Here is a 27,087-nt window from a genome sequence, read left to right as displayed (position 1 = left end):
GTTTACTTTCATTTTGGTAATATTGGTTATATTTTATTAGTTATAGAAGTACTTTTTCAATAAGTAGTAATTTTTCAACAAGTAATACTTTTTCAACAAGAATTAGAGTGTCAGATTTCAAAGGATCAATTTTCCAGTGTTAAGACTACTTACTTTTCTGTTTCTTGTTTTGTTTTGTTTTTGTGGTGCTAGGGATTGAACGTAGGTTTTTGCTTGGTAGGCAAGCACTCTGAACTGAGCTACATCTTCAATGATTTTTTTTTCTCCTGAAGTATAGTACCAAATTATAACTTCAAAATAAACTGTAATTTTATTTGGACGTTATATTCATCCATTGAGTTAATTTCATGTTTCAATATTTTAAGCTATTTATTCATCCATTGATAAGAACGTCCTATCTTCACAAAGAAAGTTACTCCAGATTCAGGTGAATAGTCATTTAGAGAAATGATCCTTATTGTAATACATCTTAGACTGGCATCAAGTAAGTTTTCTTAAAGGAACAATATAATATTTGGAGATAATAGGTCTTTCAGACATATTTCTTTAAAAATATGGTGTTAAAGGAAAAGAACAAGACATTCATTGCATTAAGAGAAAACAGAAAGACAATTATTAGCTTATAGATAATGGTAAAAATATTCATTAAGGTTATCAATGCAGTCAGAATTGTAGCCTCTGTTTTGGCTTCATGCCAATTCCTATGTGATATATATTTCTATTAATTTAATGCTATATTCTGAGACCAGTTATATATAGAACCCTTATTAAAAAAGTCTCAGTTGCCTCATTTAAAATATATATTTGAACCACTATGTTTTTGAAAAACATGTGTCCAGACATGTGTGTTTTTATTTTTTACATTCAGATTGCCAAAGGAGATAAATCTGGAAAATATGAACTAAAGATAATGCTGTGTTACATAATTGTTGACAATATACACTCAAATAACCAATACAGGGTTGGTTTTTTTTAGCTCATTCTGCTTATTCTGTTTTCACCGGCTATACTATCTTGTATCTTGTTTTGATTTAGCCTCCCACTCCTTTCTCCTATTCAAAATAACATAATGGCTTTTACATATAGATGACATATAAAATGAAAGTAATACTGCTTGGTGCTAAATTAATCATAAAATATATAGACTGGATACTGGAATTAGGTAGTTGTTTTCTGTAGTTGAATAAGCATTGGAGCTCTGAAACGACATTGAGTTTAATCCTGTCTCTATCACTTAAATGTCATATTGTGAAGGAAATCTGTTTTTTTTTTCCATATGCCACCTTATAGGATTATCATGTGAATATGAGGTAAAATATAGAAAACACTCAGAAATAAGCCTGGCAAATAGTAAACACTCAAGTGTTAAAACTGTATGTGTGTATAATATTATAAATGGTAAATCCAGGTGAATCATGATGTATGTGTATTTTTTCCCCCTTAGGTTATCACTAAATGTAAAGGAATAGTTATAGGTTATTACAGGGAATTTGCTAAAATCTAAAATTATAAATAATAAATGACAAAGACTCTATAAAGTCTATTTAGACCAAGGGTCATCAAATGGGCCAGGCACTATTTGATTTTATAAATAAAACTTTACTAGAACACAATCATACTCATACATTTATGTATTGCTTGTGGCTATTTTTGCATTATAATGACAAATTGAGTAGTTGTTAGAGACCTAATGGCCTAAACAGCCTAAAATATTTATTATCTGGCCCTTTGCATACCCTTGCTAATAGACTGCTGGAACTACGTAGGCCTCTAGAGGCCAGTTGAGAATATTTTTATCCCTATGCGCCTTTAGACCTCAATTTGAGACATGATTGCCCATGGTCTTTTTATGAAAGGTGTACATATCCAAACTATCTGTAATGTTTAAAAATAAAATCAGATACCTAGGTTCTGTATCACACCAACTAATTTAAAATTTGGGGGTATTGAGTTTGGAAAGAACTATATAATTTATTAAAGTTCCCAAAGAAGACTGATATTATCCTTGCTGACTAAAAAAGCCTCAGAGACTACTTCAGAATAAATTAATGATGGGCCCTTTTAGACCAGTGAGGCTCCAGTTTTGATGTAAATAGTTTCTGCTTCACTGGATTATATGCTTAGTGTGGCCTAAATATATGCTTAGTGTTTAGTTAAACTTTTTTTTCCCATATATTTTAAATCTTGACAATACCGGTCTTTCTGCTTGTCTCTTGTATTGTAGCAGTGATTAGGTACAACATGTGGTAAGTAGAGGATTTAATGCTTCTGTCTTCATTTAGAAATTAGTGGGCAGGGAGGGGACTGGGAAAGTTTTCTCTGCTCTGAGGAGAATCGGTTCAAGAAAAAGGACAGAGATAGTCAAGGAAAAGTGATTTAAGCAGAAAGAGCTTTTCCATAGTTACATAGTAAAAATATATGGTTTGTTCTGTTGCTGACACTATATTTACTCTATTTTGAAATAATTTCTGTTTAATAAAAGAACTTATGCATGAGGATGCTTTAAAAGGAATCAGAATATTTGAAATGGTAGTACATTGACTAGGAAAATAGCTTCAAACATTTTGTAATGACCAAATTTTAGTCCAATATAGAGTGAATCATCTGCTGTAGAAGACTCAATTAGCATGGCTTAGAGTGACTATTTTTTTTTTTTTTCCTTTTTCATTCTCTAAAAAATGTAGGCATTTCAGTAGAACCATGGAGGAGCTGGTTCACGACCTTGTCTCAGCCCTGGAAGAGAGCTCAGAGCAAGCACGAGGTGGTTTTGCTGAAACAGGAGACCATTCTCGAAGTATTTCTTGCCCTTTGAAACGCCAAGCCAGGAAAAGGAGAGGGAGGAAGCGGAGGTCTTATAATGTTCACCACCCGTGGGAGACTGGTCACTGCTTAAGTGAAGGCTCTGATTCTAGTTTAGAAGAACCAAGCAAGGACTATAGAGAAAATCACAATAATAATAAAAAAGATCATAGTGACTCTGATGACCAAATGTTAGTGGCCAAGCGCAGGCCATCATCAAACTTAAATAACAATGTTCGAGGGAAAAGACCTCTATGGCATGAGTCTGATTTTGCTGTAGACAACCTGGGAAACCGAACTCTCCGCAGGAGGAGAAAGGTGAAACGAATGGCTGTGGATCTCCCACAGGACATCTCTAACAAACGGACCATGACACAGATGCCTGAAGGTTGTAGAGACCAGGACATGGACAATGATAGAGCTTACCAGTATCAAGAATTTACCAAGAATAAAGTTAAAAAAAGAAAGTTGAAAATAATTAGACAAGGACCAAAAATCCCAGATGAAGGAGTAGTTTTAGAAAGTGAGGAAATAAGCCAGACCAATAAGGACAAAATGGAATATGAAGAGCAAAAAGTCTCAGATGAGCTCATGAGTGAAAGGTGACTTTTATGTTTTCTAAATATAAAAATATTTGTCTACAGTTTGTGGTTGAATGTGTTTTATATTTTAATTAATTCTATTTTAAAATAATTATAAATTGTAATGATGATAGTGATATTACTATTTAACTATGATTATATTTCCTAATAATTTATGATGCTTTTCACCAGGCAAAATTGCTTATTTGATTTACACGAAGTCTTCTGATTGTGTTATAATGACTTAATTTTCAGCTACAAAGAGAAAAGGAAATAGATTTTCAGTGGGAAAGAATGTACTTTAGAATAATAGCACATTTGTAACTCTTAGAATTGGATATATAATTATTTATTTGGTTAATTATAGAGTTTTAGCCTTTGGTGCTAAGTACATGATTCATTCTGATTCTTAAGAATCAAAAGTTTATACCACTATGACATATAAATGGTTTGATATTTAAAGTATTAGCTTGGTAGGTATTCTGATTATTGATAATTATAAAACCTAATTTATGGTCTATGTGATTTTGTCATTAGAAAAGTGGAAGAAGCAACAATCCTTTGGCAGTTAGTCTAATACATCCATTCTAGGAAGCAGGTGTACCACTATGATAATTGTTAAATCCTATTTTTACAGCATCAAAAGGTAAGTGATAATTTTGATTTCACACAGAACTGATGCTACTTGCAAGAAATGAGATGTTGACACTGTTCATCCTTTTAGGTGTATGTCCTTAAAACCAAATGCGTATGAGTCAGAAAAAAAAAATTCCTTACATATGGGCTGGGAAAAAGTATTTGATTTTTAATTTGTAGCATCAGGTCATTTTTATAGGATATGGAAATAATTTTTATTCTTGTTGTATTTGTAAATATGATTACAGACCTGACTAGAACCTGGCAAGAGTTTATGGAATGGTTCTTTAATTAGACATAGTTTCTATTTATGTTATTATTCTGAAGAAGTAAAATTTACTTAAAGTGAGAAAAATGTTTCAGGAAGACTTTGAAAAGTTTATGAAATCTTTTCTTTCAAGAAAGTTGTGATTTTTTATATAGAAATGGGAATCATTTGTACCTTACTGTTGGGCCATTGTGTCTGAGGACCACTCAGTCTGTCATAAAAGTAATTATATTACTGCTCAGTTACTGGGGGGAGAGTGTGATGGTGGAGATAACTAACATTCTTGATTCTGGGTTATTCACACTTAGATTGTGCAAACCCCTCCTTTTGTTTTTTTAATGTCTGCCTTTTATTGATCTGTTTCGTAGGACATCTGCCTGGGAACAGAATTGAGATGAAAATCCTATCATTTATTTTCCTTCATTGTAAAAAAATATTTGAGTACTCACTAGGTATGATCAGGTTAACTAGAAGTTAACAACCCGGGTTCAAGTCTTTAAACAGAATATTTTCATTCCTGAACAAAATAAAAAATATGTGCTTGCTCTGATTTTAAACTTTTCTGTAAAATGATTTTTCTCTTGCCATTTAAGAATTAGCTACAGTTTTCTTCTATGGGAAGATTGTTAAACATTTAACATATTTTCCTAACACATGTAGATGTTTTTTGAGACTACATCCAAAGTTTTCCTATTATAAAAAGCTGTCTATATGTTTTCTTGAACTGACTTGTAAATAAGAACAGCATTACTCTGTGTGTTTTGTCTGTGTAGGTCTCAGAGTTAACAAACATTTCATAAATTACTATGTAATATTCACTGGTACCTGAATAATAATTCAGACTCTCCTCAACAGCCTCCTGGCTGAATTAGCCAAATGCTGAAATGGAATGTGCTGTGTGGCAGGTACTCGTGAGGCAAAACTTCCTAAAGAAGCTGCACTAAAAGCAAGAACTAAGAGTTGTTCACAAATGTACAAAGTGAAAAGGAGAGAAGGAAATAGCATCCCTGATTATAATGAACAGCTTATGCAAATGCATGAATTCTGACACCAGTATGGTACATTTGGAGAAATGTTTGTAGTTCATTATTATTAAAATATAAATATGGCTGCAGCCATAACATTTCTTGAAGGCCCATGTGCTATGGTAAATAGTTTAGATTTCATCATGTAGGTAATGAGAAGTCAGTGAAGAGTTTTTAGCAGTGGAAAAACTCAATTAGGTTTACATTTTATCAAGATAACATAATTTTGGCAGCACTGTTTTGTTTACCTTTGACTGACCTCCAGTCTGTCCAGTAGAAAATGAATTATGGCTGTACTAGTAGAGGAATATTTGAGAGTATTAGAGAACAATTTTAAAAGGTAGAATCAATGCTCCCATAGACTGTGTTTGGAAGGGTAATGCTCTCAGATAATGCCCAGATTTCAAGTCATAGAAAAATGGTGAGTGAACAGATCAGGAAAAGGGATTTGTATTAGTGTACATACATTTATTCAGCAAACAGTCATGCAGTCTATTCTTATATGAATACTAGTAATAAAAATGAAACCAAAAAAAGAGATGTCCTTGAAGATTAGTTGCAATTACCATCAGCATCTGAAAATAAAAAGCCTTTCTTCCCTTTAAGTTCTTGTTCTGAATTACTGAACAGAGTAAGATGTACTTAATGTAAATGGAGCAACAAGCTAGATATCATGTAAATAAGGATATATGTTATAAACATAAATGTAAAAACTATCTCAGAGTAGGAAAAGAATCATTTAGGACTAAAAGCTGTTCTTAGGGAATTTTGATTTCCTTCTGTCTTTAAGAGAGTGAGCAGGTTGGGTAGAGGAGAAAACTATATATACCAATTGGAGACAGAATGTAAACAAAAGATCCAAACTGATGGTGGGAAAAATTTAGAGAGAATCCTACCAATAGAAATCCTTGAAATCTAAATTTAATCCAATAGGTATAAGGTAGTAATTTCAGAGTTTTAAATAGAAGAATCTTTTCTTATGTGTGTACATGTGTGTATATTATAAACTTTTAAAAAATAGTTTTAAATTTATAGAGAAATTGCAAAGACAGTTCATAGAATTCATGTATATCACATTCTCATATATCCACACCCAGTTTCCTCTGTTGTTAATATCATTTGTCTTATTGTGGTACCCTGTTAACAGTGATGGAACCAATATTGATAACATATTTTAAGTAAACTCCATATTTTATTAGCATTTCCATTGCTTTTATTTAAAGTCCTTTTTCTATTACAGGTTGTCACATGACTTTTAGTCATCCAGTTATAGTTTGCAAAGATCAACCTAACTGTATGTAGAATTAATTAGCATGGCATAAATCTGAACTCAAATTAGAAGATCATAGTACCAAAAAAAAAAGTAGTAAATTGATTCACCATCTATAAATCTGTACTCTGAAAAGCTGTGAAAAACTCAGTTGTTTGTGACAGACTTTGACCTGTATTTAATGTGCATATTTATTTGTTCAATTGAAAAATATAATAGATTTGATTATGGAATGCTACCCTAGATTTTAGAGTATGCTTTTCTAAAATTTGAGTAATTTTGAATTTGCCTCAAGTTTTTAGAAAAGAAATTGTGCCCAGAGGCATGGATAATGACCTTCATTTGAGTTATGTTGATAGAGGCAACAGGAAAAACAGGAAAATGATCAACAGTAGTTTGAACTTGCTAAGCAGAAAGATGAAGCTTCTCAAGTGGGTTTAATACTATAATATCACTATGCATAGAAAGCATGTATTTTTAAATAAGTCAATATGGATTTGATGCCCTTGAAAATATTTTATTACCAATTTTATACTATAGGGAGCTTCATGTATTCACTTAATTTGAAGAAAGTTAAAAAGATTCTAATTCAGTGCTCCTTGGAAGAATGTGCCTCTTGACAAATGCCTATACTTTTTGTTAATGTTTACATTTTAAAAGTAAGTAAAACTGAAAATTGATATTTTTTTCAGAAAATATATGGATTTAAATCTCATCAATAATTTTAACCTTAAGCATCTCAGTTTAGATATTGTATAACAAGTTAAGATGTATCTTTTTTAATAGATTACATTGTTCTAGATGTTAATGGAAAAAGTATTTTAATTAAAAAATAATCAGCTGGGAGCAATTTACTGATTGGTTAAAATTAAGAACTATAGTACAAAGAAAAGTACATGAGGATTTAAAAAAAAAATTCTTTAGCAGCCAATATTTTAAATTAACTAGACTATCATATAAGCTTTATCCTGTTAGAACTAATAATGACAGTTTGTTCTTATTGGTCAAATATTTGTTTTATTTTGTGTGTTGCATGTGTCTTATATTCTCCAACTCCTATAGAAGTAATGAGAACCCATGTGATTTTTGTACATGCCCTTCTTAATATTGGTAATATTCATTTTGTTGTTCTGAGTGACCTCAACTTTGATTTAGTGGATTGTCACCATCTTAAACTTTTTTCCTCCATGTGAAATAATGGAGTTGTTGTGAATTCTTAAGGAATGTCTTTTCTAGAATATTTGCAAATGTGGAAATGAAAAGTAATTTCATCCTAGGCCCTTGTATTTCATGTACTGAAGAAAATCTTAGCCTGTTTTTGATTGAGACTTTTCTCATCTTATCAAGCAGTGGTGTTTCAGGAGCAAGCTGAATTGCACAGCATAAGAAAGGAGCAGTGAGCATTTGATGAAAGCAGATAATAAAATGCATCAATTGTGTCAGCACCTCGTTGCAGTCACATCTGGCTTACTGTCAGGGTCCCATTAGATTCCTGTGGTTTTATGTGCCAAAAATAATATGCTCTGTAGTTAATGGAACCAGGATATTTGCAGTTTGATTAAAAAAAAATCATCTTATTTTCTTTCAGATCTTTGTCAAGCTTAAGTTCCATCTCTGAGCTGCCATGTCTCTTTAAAATTTTACGACTGAGAGATCAATTGTTCTTTTGATCTGTTTTTTTTTCTTTCTTTTCTTTCTTTTTTTTTTTTTTTTTTCTTATTACAGTGATTCCAGCAGTCTCAGCAGCACTGATGCTGGTTTGTTTACCAATGATGAGGGAAGACAAGGTACTGAAATGTGATTTTCTTCTCTTTGGAAAACCATCTTCATTTTAAAGTTGTGCTTATTACTGGTTATTTCATAAGATGAAAACTGCAATCCATATACATCACACATTCTGCTTAGTGGACTGGGGTTTAGTGTTGTAGCTGTTTTTTTACACCATATAGAATGTGTCCTATCTTCCTGACCTAAATTAATTGATTATGCCTCAAAGCTGGTATGTGGCACTATTAATATTAAGGGAGGATTATCTCCCTTGAGAAAGCTTTACATACCTCAGTCTGTTCAATTTTGTCTCTTTGAGCAAGTTTGCAAGACACTGGTTCTCATTCATCACCTGATTCCAAATGTATTTAAAACTGTTTAAGCATTCATAAGGGTGGATTTGCAAGTCATTTGTCATTTTTATTCAGCTGTGACATTTATTCATCCTATTCAGTTTGTAAGTAATTAGATGACTTCTATGAATTCAATATTATAAACTGTTAAACAGAAATGTATTACATCTTAGATGTTTTCTATCTTTGGAACTTCCTGAAGCTTTTCACACTTTAACATGGCAGTGTTTTGAAGCTGTGAAAAATATGAATACCCTAACAAGGGGATAGGATTAATCTTTAATGGGATTAATTTCATTTTATTCCAGTCTGTTCTTAACTGTTTCTCTTTTTAAACTCCATACAAATCATGAAATAAAGCTTAATACCTATGAATACTTATCACAGTTTCCTCTCTTTAGAATCTTGATCAATCATCTAATGATGTTATGAAAAAAAGGATAAAGTAATCCTGCCCACACTTTTTTCTTAATCTGTTCATCTTCTTAGCAATATAAATAATGTATGTGGAACACTTACTCTTTTTATAAATCAGATGTCCGAAAAAAGTAGATATATAAATATTTTAAAGATCATAGACTTTTAAAAATGAAACTTTGCCTGAAATATGTTTGAACCTTGGAACAAAATGAGCTTAACTATCTTGAATATATACCTAAATCTTATTATAGATTTTTTTTACTCAGAACTCTATTATAAATTCTGATATTAGGAATAAAACTTTTTAAAAAAATAACTTTTGACAAGATTATCATTGGAAAACAAGTGACTTGTAGTGATATGCTAACATGTATTGTGAACTACTATATTTAATTTACTTTAAATTCTCAAGTCATTCTTTGAAAACCCTATTAGTTCCTGTGGGTTTTTTTTTTTTTTTTTAATGAGGAAACCTACACTAAAACAGTTGAAGTATAACAAAATACTAATTCTAATTGGTTTTTCTGATTCCTGGCCCTTGTTGTTAATCAACAGCTATTTTCCTTTTAAGAATAAAGTTGTGTATCACATAAAAAAGAAAGTGACTTCATTTTTCTAGAGTAATGCTTTCTTGATGGGAATGAAGATTTACAGTAGTCAATTTTAAGTGACTCCCTGCTTTTTATTGTGCTTAAGAAAACTGACATGACATTGTAATGTAACTCTTATTAACTCAGTACTCAGTAACTAAGTATTGGTATGTAAGTGCTGTGAATTGTGCTGCTTTGAAAATCAATTTTATTAATTCCTCAATTGAAACAAACAAATGACTTTAGTTTTAATTGCAACACAGCTGATTTCTCATAAAATCATTTTTAATTAAAACTTAATATGGTATTGTTCGTTTGTTAATTTTTGGTTTTCAAAATCAGGAATTTTTTTTCTGTAAAGGGAAAAAGTTTACGGGTCTCTTAGACCCTTTTAGAAAACAGAAATAGCAGTGACTTCATGAACAGAAGACTAATGAATCTCAGGTCATATTCAAAATGCTGTTTGTTTCTTTAAAATGCATTCTGTGTGTTTATCTCTTCATATGGCTCTTAATAGTTAAAAAAAACACCCAAATATTGCTTCTTACCAACTCCCCATTTCAAACTGAATTTTAAATTGATATTCACTATTCTATGATTACACTCATAAATATTCAAAGAAGTCAACATTACTGAGTAATGTTCTTTTTAAAAAATATTTTGAGTATAGATGTTAGGTCTAGTTTCTTCAGAAACTATGGTATTGTCAGTTTTCATTTAAAATCAACTTTTTCAAAACTATTTCTTAATGAACTTAATTGGATTAATTTCATTTAGTCACATCTGTTCCTGATTGTTTCCCCTTTTCCACTACATACAAATCATGAAATTAAGCTAATTATATACCATTATCAGCTTCAAAGAACAGGTTCTATAGTTTTATACCTTTTAATTCCTGGTAGGCAATTAAGGGTTGTCTTTCTCTTAATGTGGAATGAGTAGTTACTTAAATACATTTTCCTACTTTTTTGCCAAAGGATTAGCCAGTTTAATAGTTTTTCTCATTTTCAGAATTGGTTGTGAAATAGTATTTTGTGTATTCGTTGATGGCAGTGGTTGTCCTAGTATTGAGAGTGTTTCTTAAGTGAAGCTGTGGTGTAGAGTAAAAAGGTTTGGTTTTAGATGATATGTATGATTGCCAGATAAAATTCAGGATCCATTGTTAAATTTGAATTGTAGATATAAAACAACTTTTTAGTGCAACTGTGTCCCATGCAGTACTTGCACATTCTTATACTAAAAATTTAGGACAAGTACAACATACTTATATTCATATTTACTTGATGTATTTTTATTATCACACAACTCAAATTATATTTTTGGATGCTAAAATTGAATTTTTGGGGAAAATCATTTGTATTTTAACAGGTGATGATGAGCAGAGTGACTGGTTCTATGAAAAGGAATCAGGCGGAGCATGTGGTATCACTGGAATTGTACCTTGGTGGGAAAAGGAAGATCCTTCTGAACTAGACAAAAATTTACCAGATCCTGTCTTTGAAAGTATCTTAACTGGTTCTTTTCCTCTTATGTCGCATCAAGGCAGAAGAGGTCAGTAGCACTTCCTTATTGGTGGATACAATGAGCTTGTGGTTAGTCTTATGATATTCATTGAAAGAGGTTAGGGTAAAATATTAGAGAATGTAAACATGTGCTGTAAAGATACATGCTGAAAGTGTACTAACCTACTCAGTTTTTAAAATTATTAGAAAGATTTACTAGCTTTTATGCTAGGCTCATTGTGAGAATATTGTTGGGAATGTGAATTGAAAGAAAAGTGTTCTGAATGTTACTCCTTAAGGTCAAAACACTAGACAGTGTTAGCTGCGTTAGAATCCTGCTAGCCATGGCCTTTGTTCTTTTAAGGTGTAAGTTTTGCATTTTTTACGCCCAGTAATATTCATGGTGCTCACCTCCACCAGCAGCTTTTACCTCTCTATTGATAGAATCTCCTTCTATGTACCACTGATCATAGTATCTTCTAAACTGATTACTTTGATTTTCTAGGTTTCCAAGCCAGACTAAGTCGCCTTCATGGAATGCCTTCAAAGAATATTAAAAAATCTGGAGGGAATCCAACTTCAATGGTAGGCATGCCTTTTTTTATTGAATTGTCATGTTTGGAAATGTTTCCATTTCTATGGAATAAAAAGCCACATCCTCATCCTTTATTTATATTCTAATGTTATACTTAAAAATAATCCATTTTTTTGTAGGCTACAAACTGGACCAGTGAGATTCCCCTATAAACCAAATCTTCTAATGCTAATAAATTAGTTACGTTTTGAACATCTGGGGAATGACATTCGAGGGAACCTGGCTCCTGTCCTCTTCCCTGGAGGAATATCATTGAAGTGAGAGCCTCTTTGATGCAAAGATGGGGCTGTTTTTGCTGGAGGACTGGTATTCTTCCTTTTAGTCAGAAATGAACCTGATTGGGGAGGCTTTCTAGAGATCTAGGTTGGCCCAGGGTGGATAGAAACTACTGTAAATTTTACATATTTTTCTCTTTTATGATTTTTCTTACATTGAATCCATTTATGTATTACTTGCTTTGCCAAAATGCTAACAAAAGCTAGAAAATTAAAAACTTCCAATTTAACCTAAGTAGTCCTTAATGTTTATATTGTTATGAGTTAAGAATTAATTTTTACATATCTGGTTGTTGTAAATAAAGTAACATGATGCTTTGACACTTATGGTTAATTTTAGAGAAGTCTTCTATAACCAGCATTATTTAAAATATTTGCATTTTACTCAGGGTATTATAACAAGGGCTAAGATAAGTAATAGGTAAGGTTGATAACCTTTGCTAGAGTTTGTATTTTGTTCAGTTTCCTTTCTACTTGGATAATCTGCTCTGTATTGCAAACTCATTGTATTCTATAGTATAGTTTTCATTGTACTGCAAAAATCATCCTTCTTCTTAAACTAAGCACAGTGATAACTAGTCTGCACTACTAGAATCACTTAATATTACCTTTCATTTGCAATTACCTTTTAAGTGATCTGTTTGGTCTGATACCTGAAATACATAAAAATTATTTTGACTTAGAGCTTAATGAAATCATGTGAAACCTAGTATTTTAACAAATACTGTGTGACTCTGAATCACTGTCATTTCTAAAAGTGAGAGCTGCTTGTTCATCCTTAGAATGGCAGACCATATGTGTCACTGTGAGTTTCAGAAATACTTGCATGAGCTCATTTTCACCAAGCAGGGGGGAAATGTAACACTGCTATTGATGGTTAATTTAGACACTCTACTAAGTTCAGGCCATTTGAGTTCCTTTAAATGGTTTTATTAAAATGATTAATATTTTTATTAAATTCTAATAACTGATAAAGTCAATGTGATTTAATATGTGTATTTTTATATTGTATGGATTCATTGTTAATTCAGCATTTAATGGCTTACTTAAATATGATTGGAAAAGAAACTTAAAGTTGACATTGCTGTTACTTAAAGTTATTACAATCAGAAAGACTTTAACAAATAAATTAAGCAGAAATTGTGATGTCTTCTTTTAGATTACTTGTCTAAACTGGAGAGATTTAAAAACGATAAAGTACAACTTTGAGTCTCTTTACTTTTGCATATTTAAAGTGATATCTAAAGGTATAATATTTGGTGTTTAGTAATTGTAACTAAGCTTTTTTGTGCTATGTCTTTGGAGTGAAAATTCGTCTGTGTGTTTTTTTTTCTGAATTGCACAAATGATTTTATTTTATTTTGTATAATGACTGTCTTTTAGATCTGAATAAGTCATTTTAAAACCTTGGCCTATGAACTTTGCCTTACCAATCATGAATCTAGATGAATGCTATCTAGTTCTTGGTTCAATTTTACCTATTTTTATTTTTGGTTCACTGCTTGCTTGAGCATAGCTGGGATTTGTAGCCCATTTTCTAGGCTTATTGCAATCTCACTCTGGTATTTTATAGAAGCTATTACAACTGATAGGCTAGCTTCATGGTATTGATGATACATGGCATAACCATACTAAAAGCTGCCTTCCCTCTCTAAATTGTAAAAAGGTGATTAAGTTTCACTTGATGGAGATAATACTATATATGTGTGTTTATCATGGAACTAGTGCATTAGGCCATGAACTGCTTTTCTGGTCTACATTTTTTTGTATTCAAAATTTTACTGAAGACATGGACTCCTTCAGGTTTTCTTTCTCTCAACCCTGAATTGTCCTTGTTTGAATTTTTAAGTACTGTAATTTTTTTTTTTCAATAAAATCTTTGATTTGGGCAAGAAAGGTAAGAGTTCCAATTTGTGCTTATACTTTTCTTATTTCCTCTGCAAAATTTTTGTTGTTTTGCTCAAATTACATATAACTAACTAGTTTAAAAGTCATGATCTTTTCACAAAGCAATCATCTTTAAACAGTAACCATGACTTCTAGTAATAAGAAATGAAATTTAATTACATTAGACTTTCACACTGGAAAGCCAAATTGCTTTTAAGAAGAAATTAATTTTCTAAGCGAAGTCACACATGAATAGCTGCAACCCATTAGACAGAATGGCAATAGAGGGTTTCTTTTTCTTAAGCAGATAAGTAATGACTGCATATTCATAGTGATGTAGTATTTTTGAAGGACATGACAGCAAGAAAATCTCTTCCTAAGAAGGCAAAGAACATTTTGGGGGAAAAAACATTTTTAATTGAATTACAGTTTTTTTTTTTAATGTTCTGTGATATCATGAATATTGAATTAGGAAATGCTGAACCATTGCCCCTAAGGGAAAGCTAGGAATAGGTTACTGGGAGCCTTTGGTCAAAACATTATTTTGTCAACTAATGAATGTATAACCTTGCTTATGTGTGTTTGTGATTAGAGACATTTGCTGTATATCATTGGGTCATTAACATTGAATTCATGGCCAATACCACTGAAACTGAGGCCTAAACAAAGCTTATCTAACACATGTTGTATCCAGAAGGCTCACCACAGCCTTCTTGTGCTTAGTAATGACAGGCTGCACTTCTCAACGCTGTACTTAGGGACCATTTAAAACAGTGAAATCACCAACAAAAAGCACAAAAAATACAATAAACCTGGCATTAAATAGACAGAAAGAAGATTGTTTATTTACAATATCATAGCCAAAACAAGAAGGTATATAAAGCCACCTTGTTGACCTTAGCTGGGAATATGCATGTGTGTTTGGAAACTCAGATATTTTACTGTTGTGCACATGTCCGTGAATAACTGTATAACTCTGTGATTATTGATTTGGAGTTAGAAATGAATCTTAGCCATTTGGCAAATTTGCAAATACAGAATCTGCAAATAGGAACAAGGATTGACTGAATTCAGTTTTATAGAAAGCAAAGTGGTTTTGTAAAAAATTTACAGATTTTGAAATTAGACCTTTGTGAATCCATTCTCTGGTTCTTCTTTTACTTTTAATTTCATTTTGAACTTCAATTTCTTTGAAAATTTAATATGGACAACACTTAAAATGTGTTGTAGGGTTTAAATGAAATTATGAATACCTAATGGACTCAGTCCCATCTTTGGCACATAGTGTATGTTAAGGAAGTTATAGTTACTATTAATATTAGTAATAATAGAAATATTAAAGACAATAGCTGATGACTTAAATTACATTTGTATCATGAGTCAAAGAGCAGAATTTTGGATATTAAATATTTCGGTTCATATTTTATATATAACTTGCCTTCATATTGATTTGAGTACTTTATGTTATAGCCTTTTATGTTTCTTTTATACCTACCTCATTTATATGTGAGGCTGACCCCTGTCTTTAATATGGTCTTTTAAGAATTGTTTTGAGTGAATTTTAGGTTGACAATCACAGTACTAAATCTCAAAACTTAATTGCAAACTTAAAAACCCATCTAAACTCTTTATCTCTCCTCTCTCCCAGAGCATTAAACTGTTCATTAGTAGAAAGACCCATACTGTTTAGGAGGTTTGGGTCCAGATTGATCTGATTTTTAAAAATAATTGTGTCTATGTATATGAGGGGTAAATGCAGACAGAGTCCTGAAAATTTAATGTTGATTGGAACTACTACTATTTTCCTTCTGGTGAAACAAAATATCAGTTGTTTTGGAGTCCAGCTAACTAGCCCTTCATTCTCACCTTTGGAGGAATTAAGCAACTGATAATTAATTCCAAGAAATATCCTGAGGCCATTATTCAGAAGATTCAGCCTTATCTCTTACATTTGTAGAATTGTTTCAGTAAGTACAGTTCATACTAATAGGGCCAAAATGATGTCAGACTCAGTTGTGCGATACAGTAGTTTAAAGTGAATTTAAGTAACCTTTAAGCATAGCTTTCTACTTAGCCAGGGTATCCTACTAAGTAAACATCTTAATTAATCGATGTTCCCTGCAGGTGAGAGATTTTTAAAATTCTTTTTTGTTTGGAAGTAAGTGATGACACAACAGGTATTACATTTGTCCACTGAAAGTTAGCATTCAAATTATATCAGCTGTTGAAAGGTCAGCAAATGAATGACTCAGCTTAACACACAGTACTTAAAAGCCAATGTGAGTATTATATAAAAAGTTGTAATAAGTTACAGGGTCTTGTTTAATAATTTTATAATTGCCTCAGTACTATTTTTGTATGGTGGGAAGGAGAATAGAGACTTTTATGTCTTTTTTTTATACCTCATTTATATTCTTGCTGGCTCCTATTTTTAATATGGTCTATGAATGGGGCCTGTTATGATGTTGCTGGCATTTGTTTGTTCTGCCAAAGGAGTCTTTTTAATTAACCTTAACGTATACGTATTTATCAAGTTAAAATATCTGGAAGAAATGTGGAGATTAACCCTTAATATGATTTGTCATTCTGTGCAAGTAAGCATGATGTTTACATTCCTAATAGAATGGAACAAAACAACATAATTTATATCTGTTTGGAAATCTTGAGTCAGTTCATTCTGTAGGAAAGAAGGAATATTGTGGGTACTTACTTCTATGAAGTATAAAGAACCAGGATTCCATGATTGATGTGTTTATAATAATGATCATACTGTACTGATTTTTCAACCTTGTTTTCTTTTTCCTTAGGATTCTAGAGTCAGAATATTTAGTCTGATTTACAGCCTTTTATGGCAGAAGAACCATTGAAAATTGTAGTTGATTCAAAGAAGGAAACTACATATATTTAAGAGAAATGAGCAATTCCAAGATAGAAAACGAATCTAAAATTATTTTTAAAAATATAGTGTGTGTCCTCAACTAAAATTTGACCATGTAGTTACCAAAAATTTTCAGTGGAATTTGGCAACGAAGTGCTTTATTATAACCTTGTACATTGATACTTGTTTGTTTCCTGAAAACATTTTTTTTGGATGCTTTAAAATATAAGAAAACTGTATATTTAGAAAATTTTTATATTCTAAATATATATGATATATGTTCTAATACATTACTATATATTTTAATTTAGTTTTCATCTTATCCCATTCCATGGATTCCTTCTGTGGAATCTCAGCTTGAGATCCAGATATCACATTAGAAAGAGGATCCTCTTTCTTTTTTGTTAAGATTTATTTTAAGATAGTTATTTTGTATCATAGAAAAGTACAAATTAATAGAATTATAATAAGTATTTCTTTTTAAGTAGACATTTTAATAGTATCCCTTGTTTGATTTAAGATTCTCTATTTTGATGTGATTCACAACTTTATATTTCATATTATACATATATTGAATATTCACTGTCATTTGAAAATATGAATTTAACGGTTTTTCATTATTTCATGAAACAGTACAAATATTAACATTAATATTCTTATTTTGTTACACTTTACTAAAGGTAGAACAGATGTACAAAAATTTAAAGGGAACAGATATGATAGAATATTCATTTTCTATTATTATATTCTCCATATTTATTTTTAAAATCCTTTAGGAAAAAACTGTCTAAAAATATATTCAACCTGATATTTTAGTGTTATGAAAATTGACCTGTAATTTTTTTTCCATATATTTAAAATATTGTGTTTCCTTCTCTGATAACATAGTACAAGTTTGACTTCATATCTTTGCATTTGGGTTTCAGATGCTTCAGAAATGTAGAACTGTACAAAGTGAATGTTAGTAATGATAGCAGACATTTCTAATGATGCTTAGTAGTGCTGTCTGGCACTTTTTTCTATGTGCTGTTTATATATATTTAATACTATTAATATCCCAATAATGTATATTAACATTTACAACTTAAACATTTTGTTTGTTCCCCTTTGGTAAGCCAAAGTTAATGAAATTTGGAAATTTCTTTACATTACTATCATGTCACTAATAAATATAAATAAATAATCTTCCCAAAGTAGTCTTCATTTCTGTTTACAAAATGCTGTTGTGATTATGAGTTATTTTGAGATAACCAAAGCATTCTTCACTATCTTGAATGGCGAGCACAATTAAAAGTGTATGCCATAACAAAAATGATAATTAAAATGTTTTAATTCTTCTATTGGATTAAACACTGGAACCCAATCCTACCTTCTGATTCTTCCCTTTGTATGATTCTCTGGTAGTATATAATTAACTACTTTCTGGCTGATCTTAGCATCATCCATTTCTAGAACCTTCCTATCTGCTTTCTTGTTCTCCATTTCAACTTGTTCTCCTCGTTTCCCTCCCATGGAACTTCATTTCAATGGAACTAATCATATTCCCTTCCATGGAACCTCCTACCTCTTTCATAATTTGCCATATAGCTATCTCATTGCTATCCTTCAACTATGATTGGAATCCTCTGTATTTCTTAAGTTCATTTCCTCCTATTTCTTACATAACTTGGCAAAATTCTGAAAGGACATCTTACAGGAGGAAGATGTTTTAGCTTGGACTTCAAGAATGAGTTGGATTTAGAATGGGAATTAGTAGACAGAAAGGCATGGGCAAGTCTTACGTTTGAAGTAGCAGAGATTATTCTGAAAACTATTAATCCAGTATTGCTAAGATCTGATGTATGCTTGTGTGGAGGGGTATGTAGCAGACAGAGGTTGGCTGTAAAGGTAAATGGAGTTAAGTGATTATAGAGTTTGTAGTCCATTGGAATCATGTGAACCAATGCAATCTCTAATCACACAGCGAGCAGTATAGAAGGTACATTAGGTGGTATATCAAAAGAGTGTAAGCTCCATACCTGTTCTCCCAGTAGGTGAGAACCACAGGCTATACTGAATACTTATATTTTACTGAACCTAATATTCTGATCGACTTGTGACTCCCATCTGTTATAGTTTACATGTGAGGTGTCCCCCAAGAGCTCATGTGTAAGATAGTGAAAGAATGTTCTGAGGTGAAATGAATGGGAAATGAGAGCCTTAACCCAATCTTGGGTTTTTCCACTGATAAGGATCAGTTGGGCAGTAATAGGCAGGTAGGCTGTAACTGGAAGAGTTAGGTTACTGGGGGCATGCCTTGGGGAATTTTATTTTGTCCCTGGTGAATGGAGCTGTCTCTTGCTTCCTGCTGCCATGTCCTGAGCTTCTTTCCTCCTTTATGCCCTTTATCATAATGTTGTACCTCATCTCAGGTCCAGAGCTATGGAGTTAGCCAACTGTGGACTGAGATCTCTGAAATTGTGAGTCCCAAATAAACTCTTCTCCCTACCACCCGTCTTCCCTATCTAGAATTCATCTAATCCTCCCAATCTGTCCCTCCCTATCCCACTGAGTCAACCTCCTTATATGAGAGAAAACATTAGGCATTTGTTTTTTGGGGATTGGCTAACTTCACTTAGCATTATCTTCTCCAACGCCATCCATTTACCTGCATATGCCATCATTTTATTCTCTTATTGCTGAGTAAAATCCCATTGTGTATATATGCCACATTTTTTATCCATTCATCCACTGGTATATTTGATAGAATTAATTTTTAGATACACAAATATTTTAAAATTTTATATAACTTGTCAGATAAATATGTCTGACTCAGAAAATTGATATCATGTTTATTTCTAGACATAAATTTCTTAATTCACTTGCACACATGTCTAATGAAGGCTTATGATGTCTTCATTGTACAAGAGGTGGTGAATACAAAATCAGTAAGACGTTTCATTTTCCTCAAGTACAGTTTGGTTAGTATAAATTAATTGGGAAAGAGGGGGGAAAAAAGAAACCTAACATTTGTTAAGGGAAGCATTGATTCTAAATGTTTTTTCATTCCTTAACTTAAATTTTGACTTTATCTGTTATCTTTGTGGTATTGCACTCTTAGCACATCTGGACATGTCTAAGTCTTATTTCTTTATCTGTCATATCAGCCCCTTTCCAATTTCATCTGTCATTGCCCATGTGTGGTTTCTCATAACCTTACATTTTGATGGTACATTAGTCCCTCCCTTGTTTCTCTTTTGATTTCCCTGCTTCTTATCCATATCACATATAACTCCAAGTAAACACTTCTAAAACATGCTGATAATACTCATGTCATTATCTAGTCAAGAAAATAGTTTTCACTGCTTTTATGATAAAAATCCAGATTTTTCTCTTTCTACCTCATCACTCAACTATAATTTACAACACTTTATTCTTTTTCAGCTGGTCTGTCTTCTTAGACCTTTCTCAGGCCTTCCCATATTCAATATTTGGTCATTACCCATCTTTACTCACAATATGCACACCCTTTCTTCCTGTTAGATTCATAGATTCAGTGAACAGATCAAGTTCTGGCAAAACCTTTCCCTATTCCTTGCTTTTCTGAAGTCAGTCTGTCATCTAAAATGGCATTGCACCCTTTGTCTCTTCCACTCATTCATTCATTTGTGAGTAATCTATTTCATACTGTTATTCATCTGCTTACATTTTTATATTCTCCATAATTTACACTCCCATGGTGGTAGTCCAGTTCTTAGCATGTAATATGTGCTTGATATCTATTTCTTTAATGTCTTCCAATTTAGTGGGAATAACCCACAGTTTTCAGGGAGTTTTAGGCCACCAGTATGACTTTGAGTAAAAACAGTCTTTCCCATTGCTTTCTAGAGGGTTTTCCTTTGGCCTAGTTTCAGAAAGAATCATCTGCCTAAGGTCAAGTTGGGGATATGATGGTGCTTGAATCCACTGGTCAGCATTCTTGTTGCAAAGCAGAGGAAAGGGAACAGACTTTCACTCAATTTTCTTGATTTTAGTAAAGATATATCATGTAATCTATAAATGGGTCCTTTCTAGTTGAATGTTTTGGTATAACAAATTTTGAACTTGTGCTTGGTATAGGGTAGGAATAGAACATATCACTGTATGAACTGAATCATGGTACCTGAGGATCAGCTTATTTATAAAGAAAAAAGAAAGAAAGAAAGACTTTCTACTAGTCGCCTGTTTAAGATGCACCTACAGCTTCTAATTCCTGAATTTTTCAGGTTTCTTTTTTATGCCATCTTCTCTCTCTTCATCATACATAGAGAAAGTTGAGCAGCCTTTTCATCTTTGGTGATATTTTCTTTTTCCTTGTTAAGTTATGCCTTTGGGGGGGCATTTTAATGGAGGTTTGGGGGAAGTTGAAACAATAGTATGATCACTGTGTTGTGTTTGATGCCTTTTCAATTTTCATGATTTTAAAAAGTGATAGATGCCCAGGATTTTAAATTAATATAGAACAAAATTATCCAGTAGAAAGTTCTTCCTGTGCCCAATCCCTCCCATACTAATCTGGGCAGACACAGTGTCTGACATTCTTCACCTTAATTTTTATATTTTAACAAAATATCTGAGAGATTGTAAAGCATACAATTTTCATTTGGCCATATTGTATTTCATTATGTTATTATATAATTTATTTTCATATCTGCTTTTATTTTGTGTTTAATATGAAAGGATAGAAATATTGATTACTATCATGCCTAACTATTTTAATGTTATGATCTTACTATTTGCCAGGTAGTACTTTAATGTTTTTATTTATATTAATTAATTTTTATTTATATTAATTCATCTGATGTTCATGAAAAGTCTAATGAGGTCAATATTATTCTTTTTTTCCATTTTATAGACCAGGAAACTGACAGCGCACAGCCAGTAGTCTGTAGCATCAAGATTTAAACTCTGGTTCTGTGGTTTATTTCTCAAAGACTTAACCATCAAACTGTTCAGTCTTCCTTGCAAGGGCGAAATATTTATTTCCAATTTTATAAACATAGACCTAATGACCTGCTAAAATAATATATATTAGACATTTTGATCAATCCTAATACATTGGTTAAGTCATTATTCTGTTGATTATATTAAATCTATTAAATTGTATATACGTTTATTTTGTGTGATAGTTTTCATCAGATACATATATATTTCATGTTTTCCTATCAGCTTTTTCTTCTTCTACTTCAATCTCACCTACTTTTCTCTCTGCTAGATACTTACTGATTTAGCTTATTAAGGCCTTGATGACATTAACACCTTGTTAAGTTTATTAGAAAGTAAATTATTATGTTTTCTATTCTATTCTGAAAAATTAGTGACAACAATAAATATTTGAGGCATATTTTTATAAATGATGCCTTTATAATCTTCATTCTTATATATAATTTTGCTAATTCACATTTCTAGAAATTATCCTTCTTTTTGTACTTCAAACTGAAATTACAGTGATTTTGCCTTTTTTAATGTTGATTTTTTTAAAAATGGTGAGACTTGAAATTTAAATTTCTTTTCAACTTATGAAAGTCACCTGTATCACAATTTGATTAGGCTCATCATTTGAGAAAGTTTTCATGGTTGTGTGGATAAATTTACCCTTTTAAATTGTTATAAGTTGCATGGAAATAAATTATTTCTTTCTAGCCACAAATTGGGCATTATCCTTTTCCATTTGTACTAATACCAGATCTTTTTTCCCTGGATTAATCCTGCTTCCTCACATAACTTCTCAGAAAAGTAGTGCATGCCCAGCTTTTGCAATTGAATGTTTGGGGAAATGTCAATTAATCTAATTCATTCCTATGTTGAAAGTAATATCAGAGTCACTGTCTTTTTTCAACAAATTATTGTATTCACATGTTTGTTATTGAAATGCCTTTACTTCTCATTAGAATACTCCTTAAAGATACCAGCTATCTTGCTGACAGGAATGAGTTTTCTTTTCTCTGCTTTGTCCTAGTATATAAATCCCAGCTTTACAAGTGTAGCACTGAAGGGCAAGAATGGCAAAACACACACTTTTTATGTGAAAAAGATAAAGGTACTTTTTCATACACACATATAGTTATCTTTTTAGATTATTTTATTTCTGGTAGATAATCTTTAATTTTACTTAGTCACTATGAGGACATAAACTTATTTTCACAACAGTTATTAGCATGAATGTCATTAAAACTGAATTAAGATATGAATATGTATGAAGAAATTAGATGTTCTGACCATGAATATATGGCATCACTGTGTCTTGAAGTGAATTACAGACTTTACTCATTTCTAGGCCATTTGTTTTATATATACATTAAACGTAGATAATTACTCATTTGACAGGTTACTTTATTACATTGATATATCTCAAAGCATCACATGCAGTTATAGGGGGATTATTGTAATAATTTGGATTCGTTAACAGGCAAAATTAACATTTCATATAAATTCAGATTTAAAAGTTGGTTTTGATTTTGTTTAAAGTCAGTTTTATTTCTGGTAATTAAAATATACTTGTAAAATAATAAAATATACTTGTAAAATTATTGGTTTTAATTATTTTTAAGCTTACATGTTAAATATAAAAATGTTTTGCAACTATACTGAATTACAGTTTGAAATATTAACCTCTGTAGTTAAAACATTCGTTTTGTCCCTATGCTTCATTTCTGTGAAAAAATTTATTAATGTTTTTGTTGGGAGCAGATATGCATCTCATGTGATCTATTAAGTTTAAAGTTTATATTTATATTTTTAAAACATTTAGTCACATATCTAGAGCATTTAGATGTTCAATAATTCTTCTAGATGTTCAATAATTGTTCTTCTAAGTAACTTCTATATCACTTTTCTTGAAATAGTACATTTCAGGAGGGATAATAAATGGTTAAGCTGCTTAGAAATTATTTGTACTTTAATTAAGATTTATTACTTGAGGGAATAATATCAAATGATTATAATCAAATGTCATGTTTTAATCCCTATTTTTAATTTTGACTTGTTCTTTAATAAGGATTCCATGTTTCTGTTTCAGAGTTATTTTACCTGCTCTTGTAGGTTATTGCAGGAAAAGCAGATCTCTTCTGACTATGTAATGCATTTTATTTAATTTTATAGTTTTTATGATACCATATATTAGAGATTGCCAAAAATATAGAAAAATTTTAGAGAACATTTTTGGATTTGATGGATTACCACTCTTGAAAGGGAAACAAAACACTAAATATTTCTAATCCCGCATTATTTACCGCATGGGTGGTTAAATGCTACTTTAAGCCTCATAAAATTAAAAGGAAGAAATCTGCCAACTGTAGCAGGAATTGGATTTAGGAAGAGTGGTACAGAGCCAAAATATTGCTACAGAATTAAATGTCAAAAATCTTCTTTAATAGTAGATATATAGTTCACAGTGCTTGGTTATGATTAATACATTTAATCTAAATCACTGAAAGTTGCTCTCTCCTTTTCCATAAAATACAATGGGACACAAATCAGTTTTACTGTAGATGGATAACAATTGGAAAATAATGCATCTTCCCGCCCAATAAATTGTCAGTTATACCTTTTAACTAAAATCAATTCATCTTTCCAAAATTTATTGCAATTTCTAATAATAAATCTCCTCAAATGTTTATTCATTTGGCTTTTGATACATTTGTGCCACTTTTGCTATGGTCTGATGTTTTCTCTTTTGATTCATTGTAAATTAGAAAATCTATTTTGAGTCAATTTTCTAGTTAAGAAGTTAAAATCTATAACCTAGCCCCTTTTTCACTCTCCTTTGTACATTTTAATACCCTTGAACTTGAACTTAAATGCAATCCAGTAAATTCTTTTCAGAAGGAGAGTAAAAGACTTTTCAGTGTAACTTCTTGAGTAAGGGCCAGATTTCATAAAACAAGCACTTAAAAGGTTGTTAGATGATCGCTACTATAGACTCATTTTGAATCAAGGGTATGTAAGGGCTGAGACACATGGGGTTATACCATCATTTAATTAAGTAAGCACAAATAAGAGGAAATAAGTGTTTGAGGTAGGTCAAATATTGAGTTTAAAGGGAGTCTACTTTTATTTTTTGTTGACGGCAAGAACTCCAAAGTGACATTAAAATAAAGCAGAAGTAATCATGTATCTTCCTCTATATCTTACATAATATATTCCCCTTATTAATCTTAATCTCCTGTTATACATTTTTAATCTCTAAAATTCATTTTTAAAATTTTTTATGTATTCTAATTGTGAGAAATCAGTTTGGTTTCCCACACATGCTACATTCTAGAATGTAATCATAATTTTTAAAGATTCAATATAGGATGCACAAGCATTTTCCATTTTTCATAATATTAAAGTTCATAAGATATTGGAAATACTATATGGTGAATACTGACTGGTCATTTTAATTTTATACTTTTCTTATGTCACACTAAAGTCACTTTGGTATCTTTTTCCACTTTCATTGTGTTTTTTATATAAAACTTTAAAATGAATGTGAGAATCAGTTTACTTTCTCATCAACTTAGTGAAAATGCATTTGTACTCAACGTGTTCTTTTGAAGTTATATCAACTAAGATTCTTAGATTTTTTTGAACGGATACTACTAGGAAGGAATGTGACATTAACTAATTTTACTCGAACTGGTAACTTAGTGGGAAATTTATATGGTTGCTATCACATAAGATGCTACATGATTAATATAGTAGTTAAATATAATTTTTTGGCCAGAAAAACAAGGGTAGAATTCATTACTAGAATTAGCCACACAGTGAAAAAAACAGATGTTTTCTAAGGCAAAAAAACAGATACTAGTTAAGAGTTCTCATTTATTCATCTGAAAGTAGTCCTTTTTTAAAGATTCTTTAAAATGTCTTACTCATCTGGGCTAACCAAATTAACTGTTATCAAATTATAGGTTTTAATAAATTCATAGCTGTGAAAACTTTGAAGTTTTCTCTGACCTGTGTATACTTCCTAATTTTTTTCTTTCACTTTAAACATGAAAGTCAATAAGACCATGCCCCTTTATTTAAAAACGAAGGAAAAATACTAATAATAGTTTTTAGTGGTTATTTCTCTGGTTATCTTAGAAACATTGATTAATATTCAAATTATTACAGAGAATTTAGGGGTTTTCTTTGTTATATTTTTATACTGAAGACTTTAGCAATAACTATAATATTACAGTTGTCACCATTGCATGATGATATTCAGTTTTGTGAAGGATAAGAAGTTTATCATACCTATCTTTTAGAATAAGTAAAGGTTTGGAGAGGTTAAGTAACTGGCATGGCCGTTAAGAGTTAGAGCCAAGTTCAGGCTGCTGATTTCTTGATCCATTGTACTTTTCTATCTCCTCCATTTATCTCTCTCATCTTTGTGGTTGAATATGAATTCATTAAACGTAGATTTAGAAATTTCTTGAAAAATTCTATTTTCAGGCAAAATGATTGTTTTTAAGCAGATCAGATTACTGCATAAATAATTACTGGTTATTTATATAGTAACCTATATAAATTTTCCCTAGTTCTCTAATTTAATTTCTTGGTCATTGACCTAATCTAAGTATTTTTTAATGTTCCTCTACTTTCTTTCATATCATTGTCAACTCTTCTCAAACTCTAACATCATTCTTGTAGCCCTTTTGACTACCAATTAAAATAGTTAATGCCAAATTAAATATAAATTCCTTTTATTCATGTTCTAGGTCTTTGCCATTAGGACTTTCAACATATCTTTCCTTGTTCATATCCTAATTCAACTTAGATGATACATCCTGAATATGCCTTCCGCTTTGCTGTTTCTGTCACTTTGCGTCTACTATTTTTACCCCCTGTCTGTCTGTGGGAATCTTGCTCATTCCTCAAGATGCATCTAGTTACAGCCTCATCTGACAACTTCCCCACCAAAAGGCGTCTCTCTCCTCCTTCAGCGACTCTACCTCTCCCATCACTTCATCATTGGTAGAAGTATGTTTTAGCCACTTTTGGTGTAGTACAAACAGAACAGAACTAGAAAACACCAGGTCTGTGATTACCAGCTGTGTGACCTTGGAGAAATCACTTTTGGAGCTTCAGATTCCTCATCCCTAAAATAGGGAAGATAAAAGCTAAAACATAATAGTGTATAAGACTTCAAACTGCATTGTCCAAATCGCAAATGCATTCAGGGTCCAGGCAGATGATACACATATGTGAAGTAGCTTTGGGATATATTAGCACACTGGAAAGTACATTCTCTAGCT

General features: G+C 31.5%; 1 protein-coding gene across 5 annotated transcripts in view; it reads left to right on the top strand.

The window, feature by feature from the left end:
• Positions 1-27,087, top strand: part of Gpatch2 (G-patch domain containing 2) — a 173,552-nt gene that overhangs the window by 5,607 nt on the left and 140,858 nt on the right. For 4 of the 5 annotated variants that reach the window (XR_005731015.2, XM_005334960.5, XM_040278721.2 and 1 more), the window contains exons 2-5: positions 2,685-3,401; positions 8,305-8,366; positions 11,078-11,260; positions 11,717-11,796. Coding sequence is in view for 4 of the 5 variants with exons in the window: in XM_005334960.5 (XP_005335017.1) it covers positions 2,685-3,401; positions 8,305-8,366; positions 11,078-11,260; positions 11,717-11,796 (1,042 nt within the window). In the remaining variant the exon portion in view is untranslated. Of the gene's footprint in view, positions 1-2,684; positions 3,402-8,304; positions 8,367-11,077; positions 11,261-11,716; positions 11,797-11,925; positions 15,743-27,087 lie in introns of those variants that run through there. The other variant, XM_013362693.4, reaches the window with a different exon arrangement.

The sequence above is a fragment of the Ictidomys tridecemlineatus genome, chromosome 10 (assembly GCF_052094955.1).
Source record: "Ictidomys tridecemlineatus isolate mIctTri1 chromosome 10, mIctTri1.hap1, whole genome shotgun sequence".
Lineage (NCBI taxonomy): Eukaryota > Metazoa > Chordata > Mammalia > Rodentia > Sciuridae > Ictidomys > Ictidomys tridecemlineatus.
Note: the sequence above shows the minus strand (reverse complement) of the source record. Positions and strands in the feature narration are given on the sequence as shown.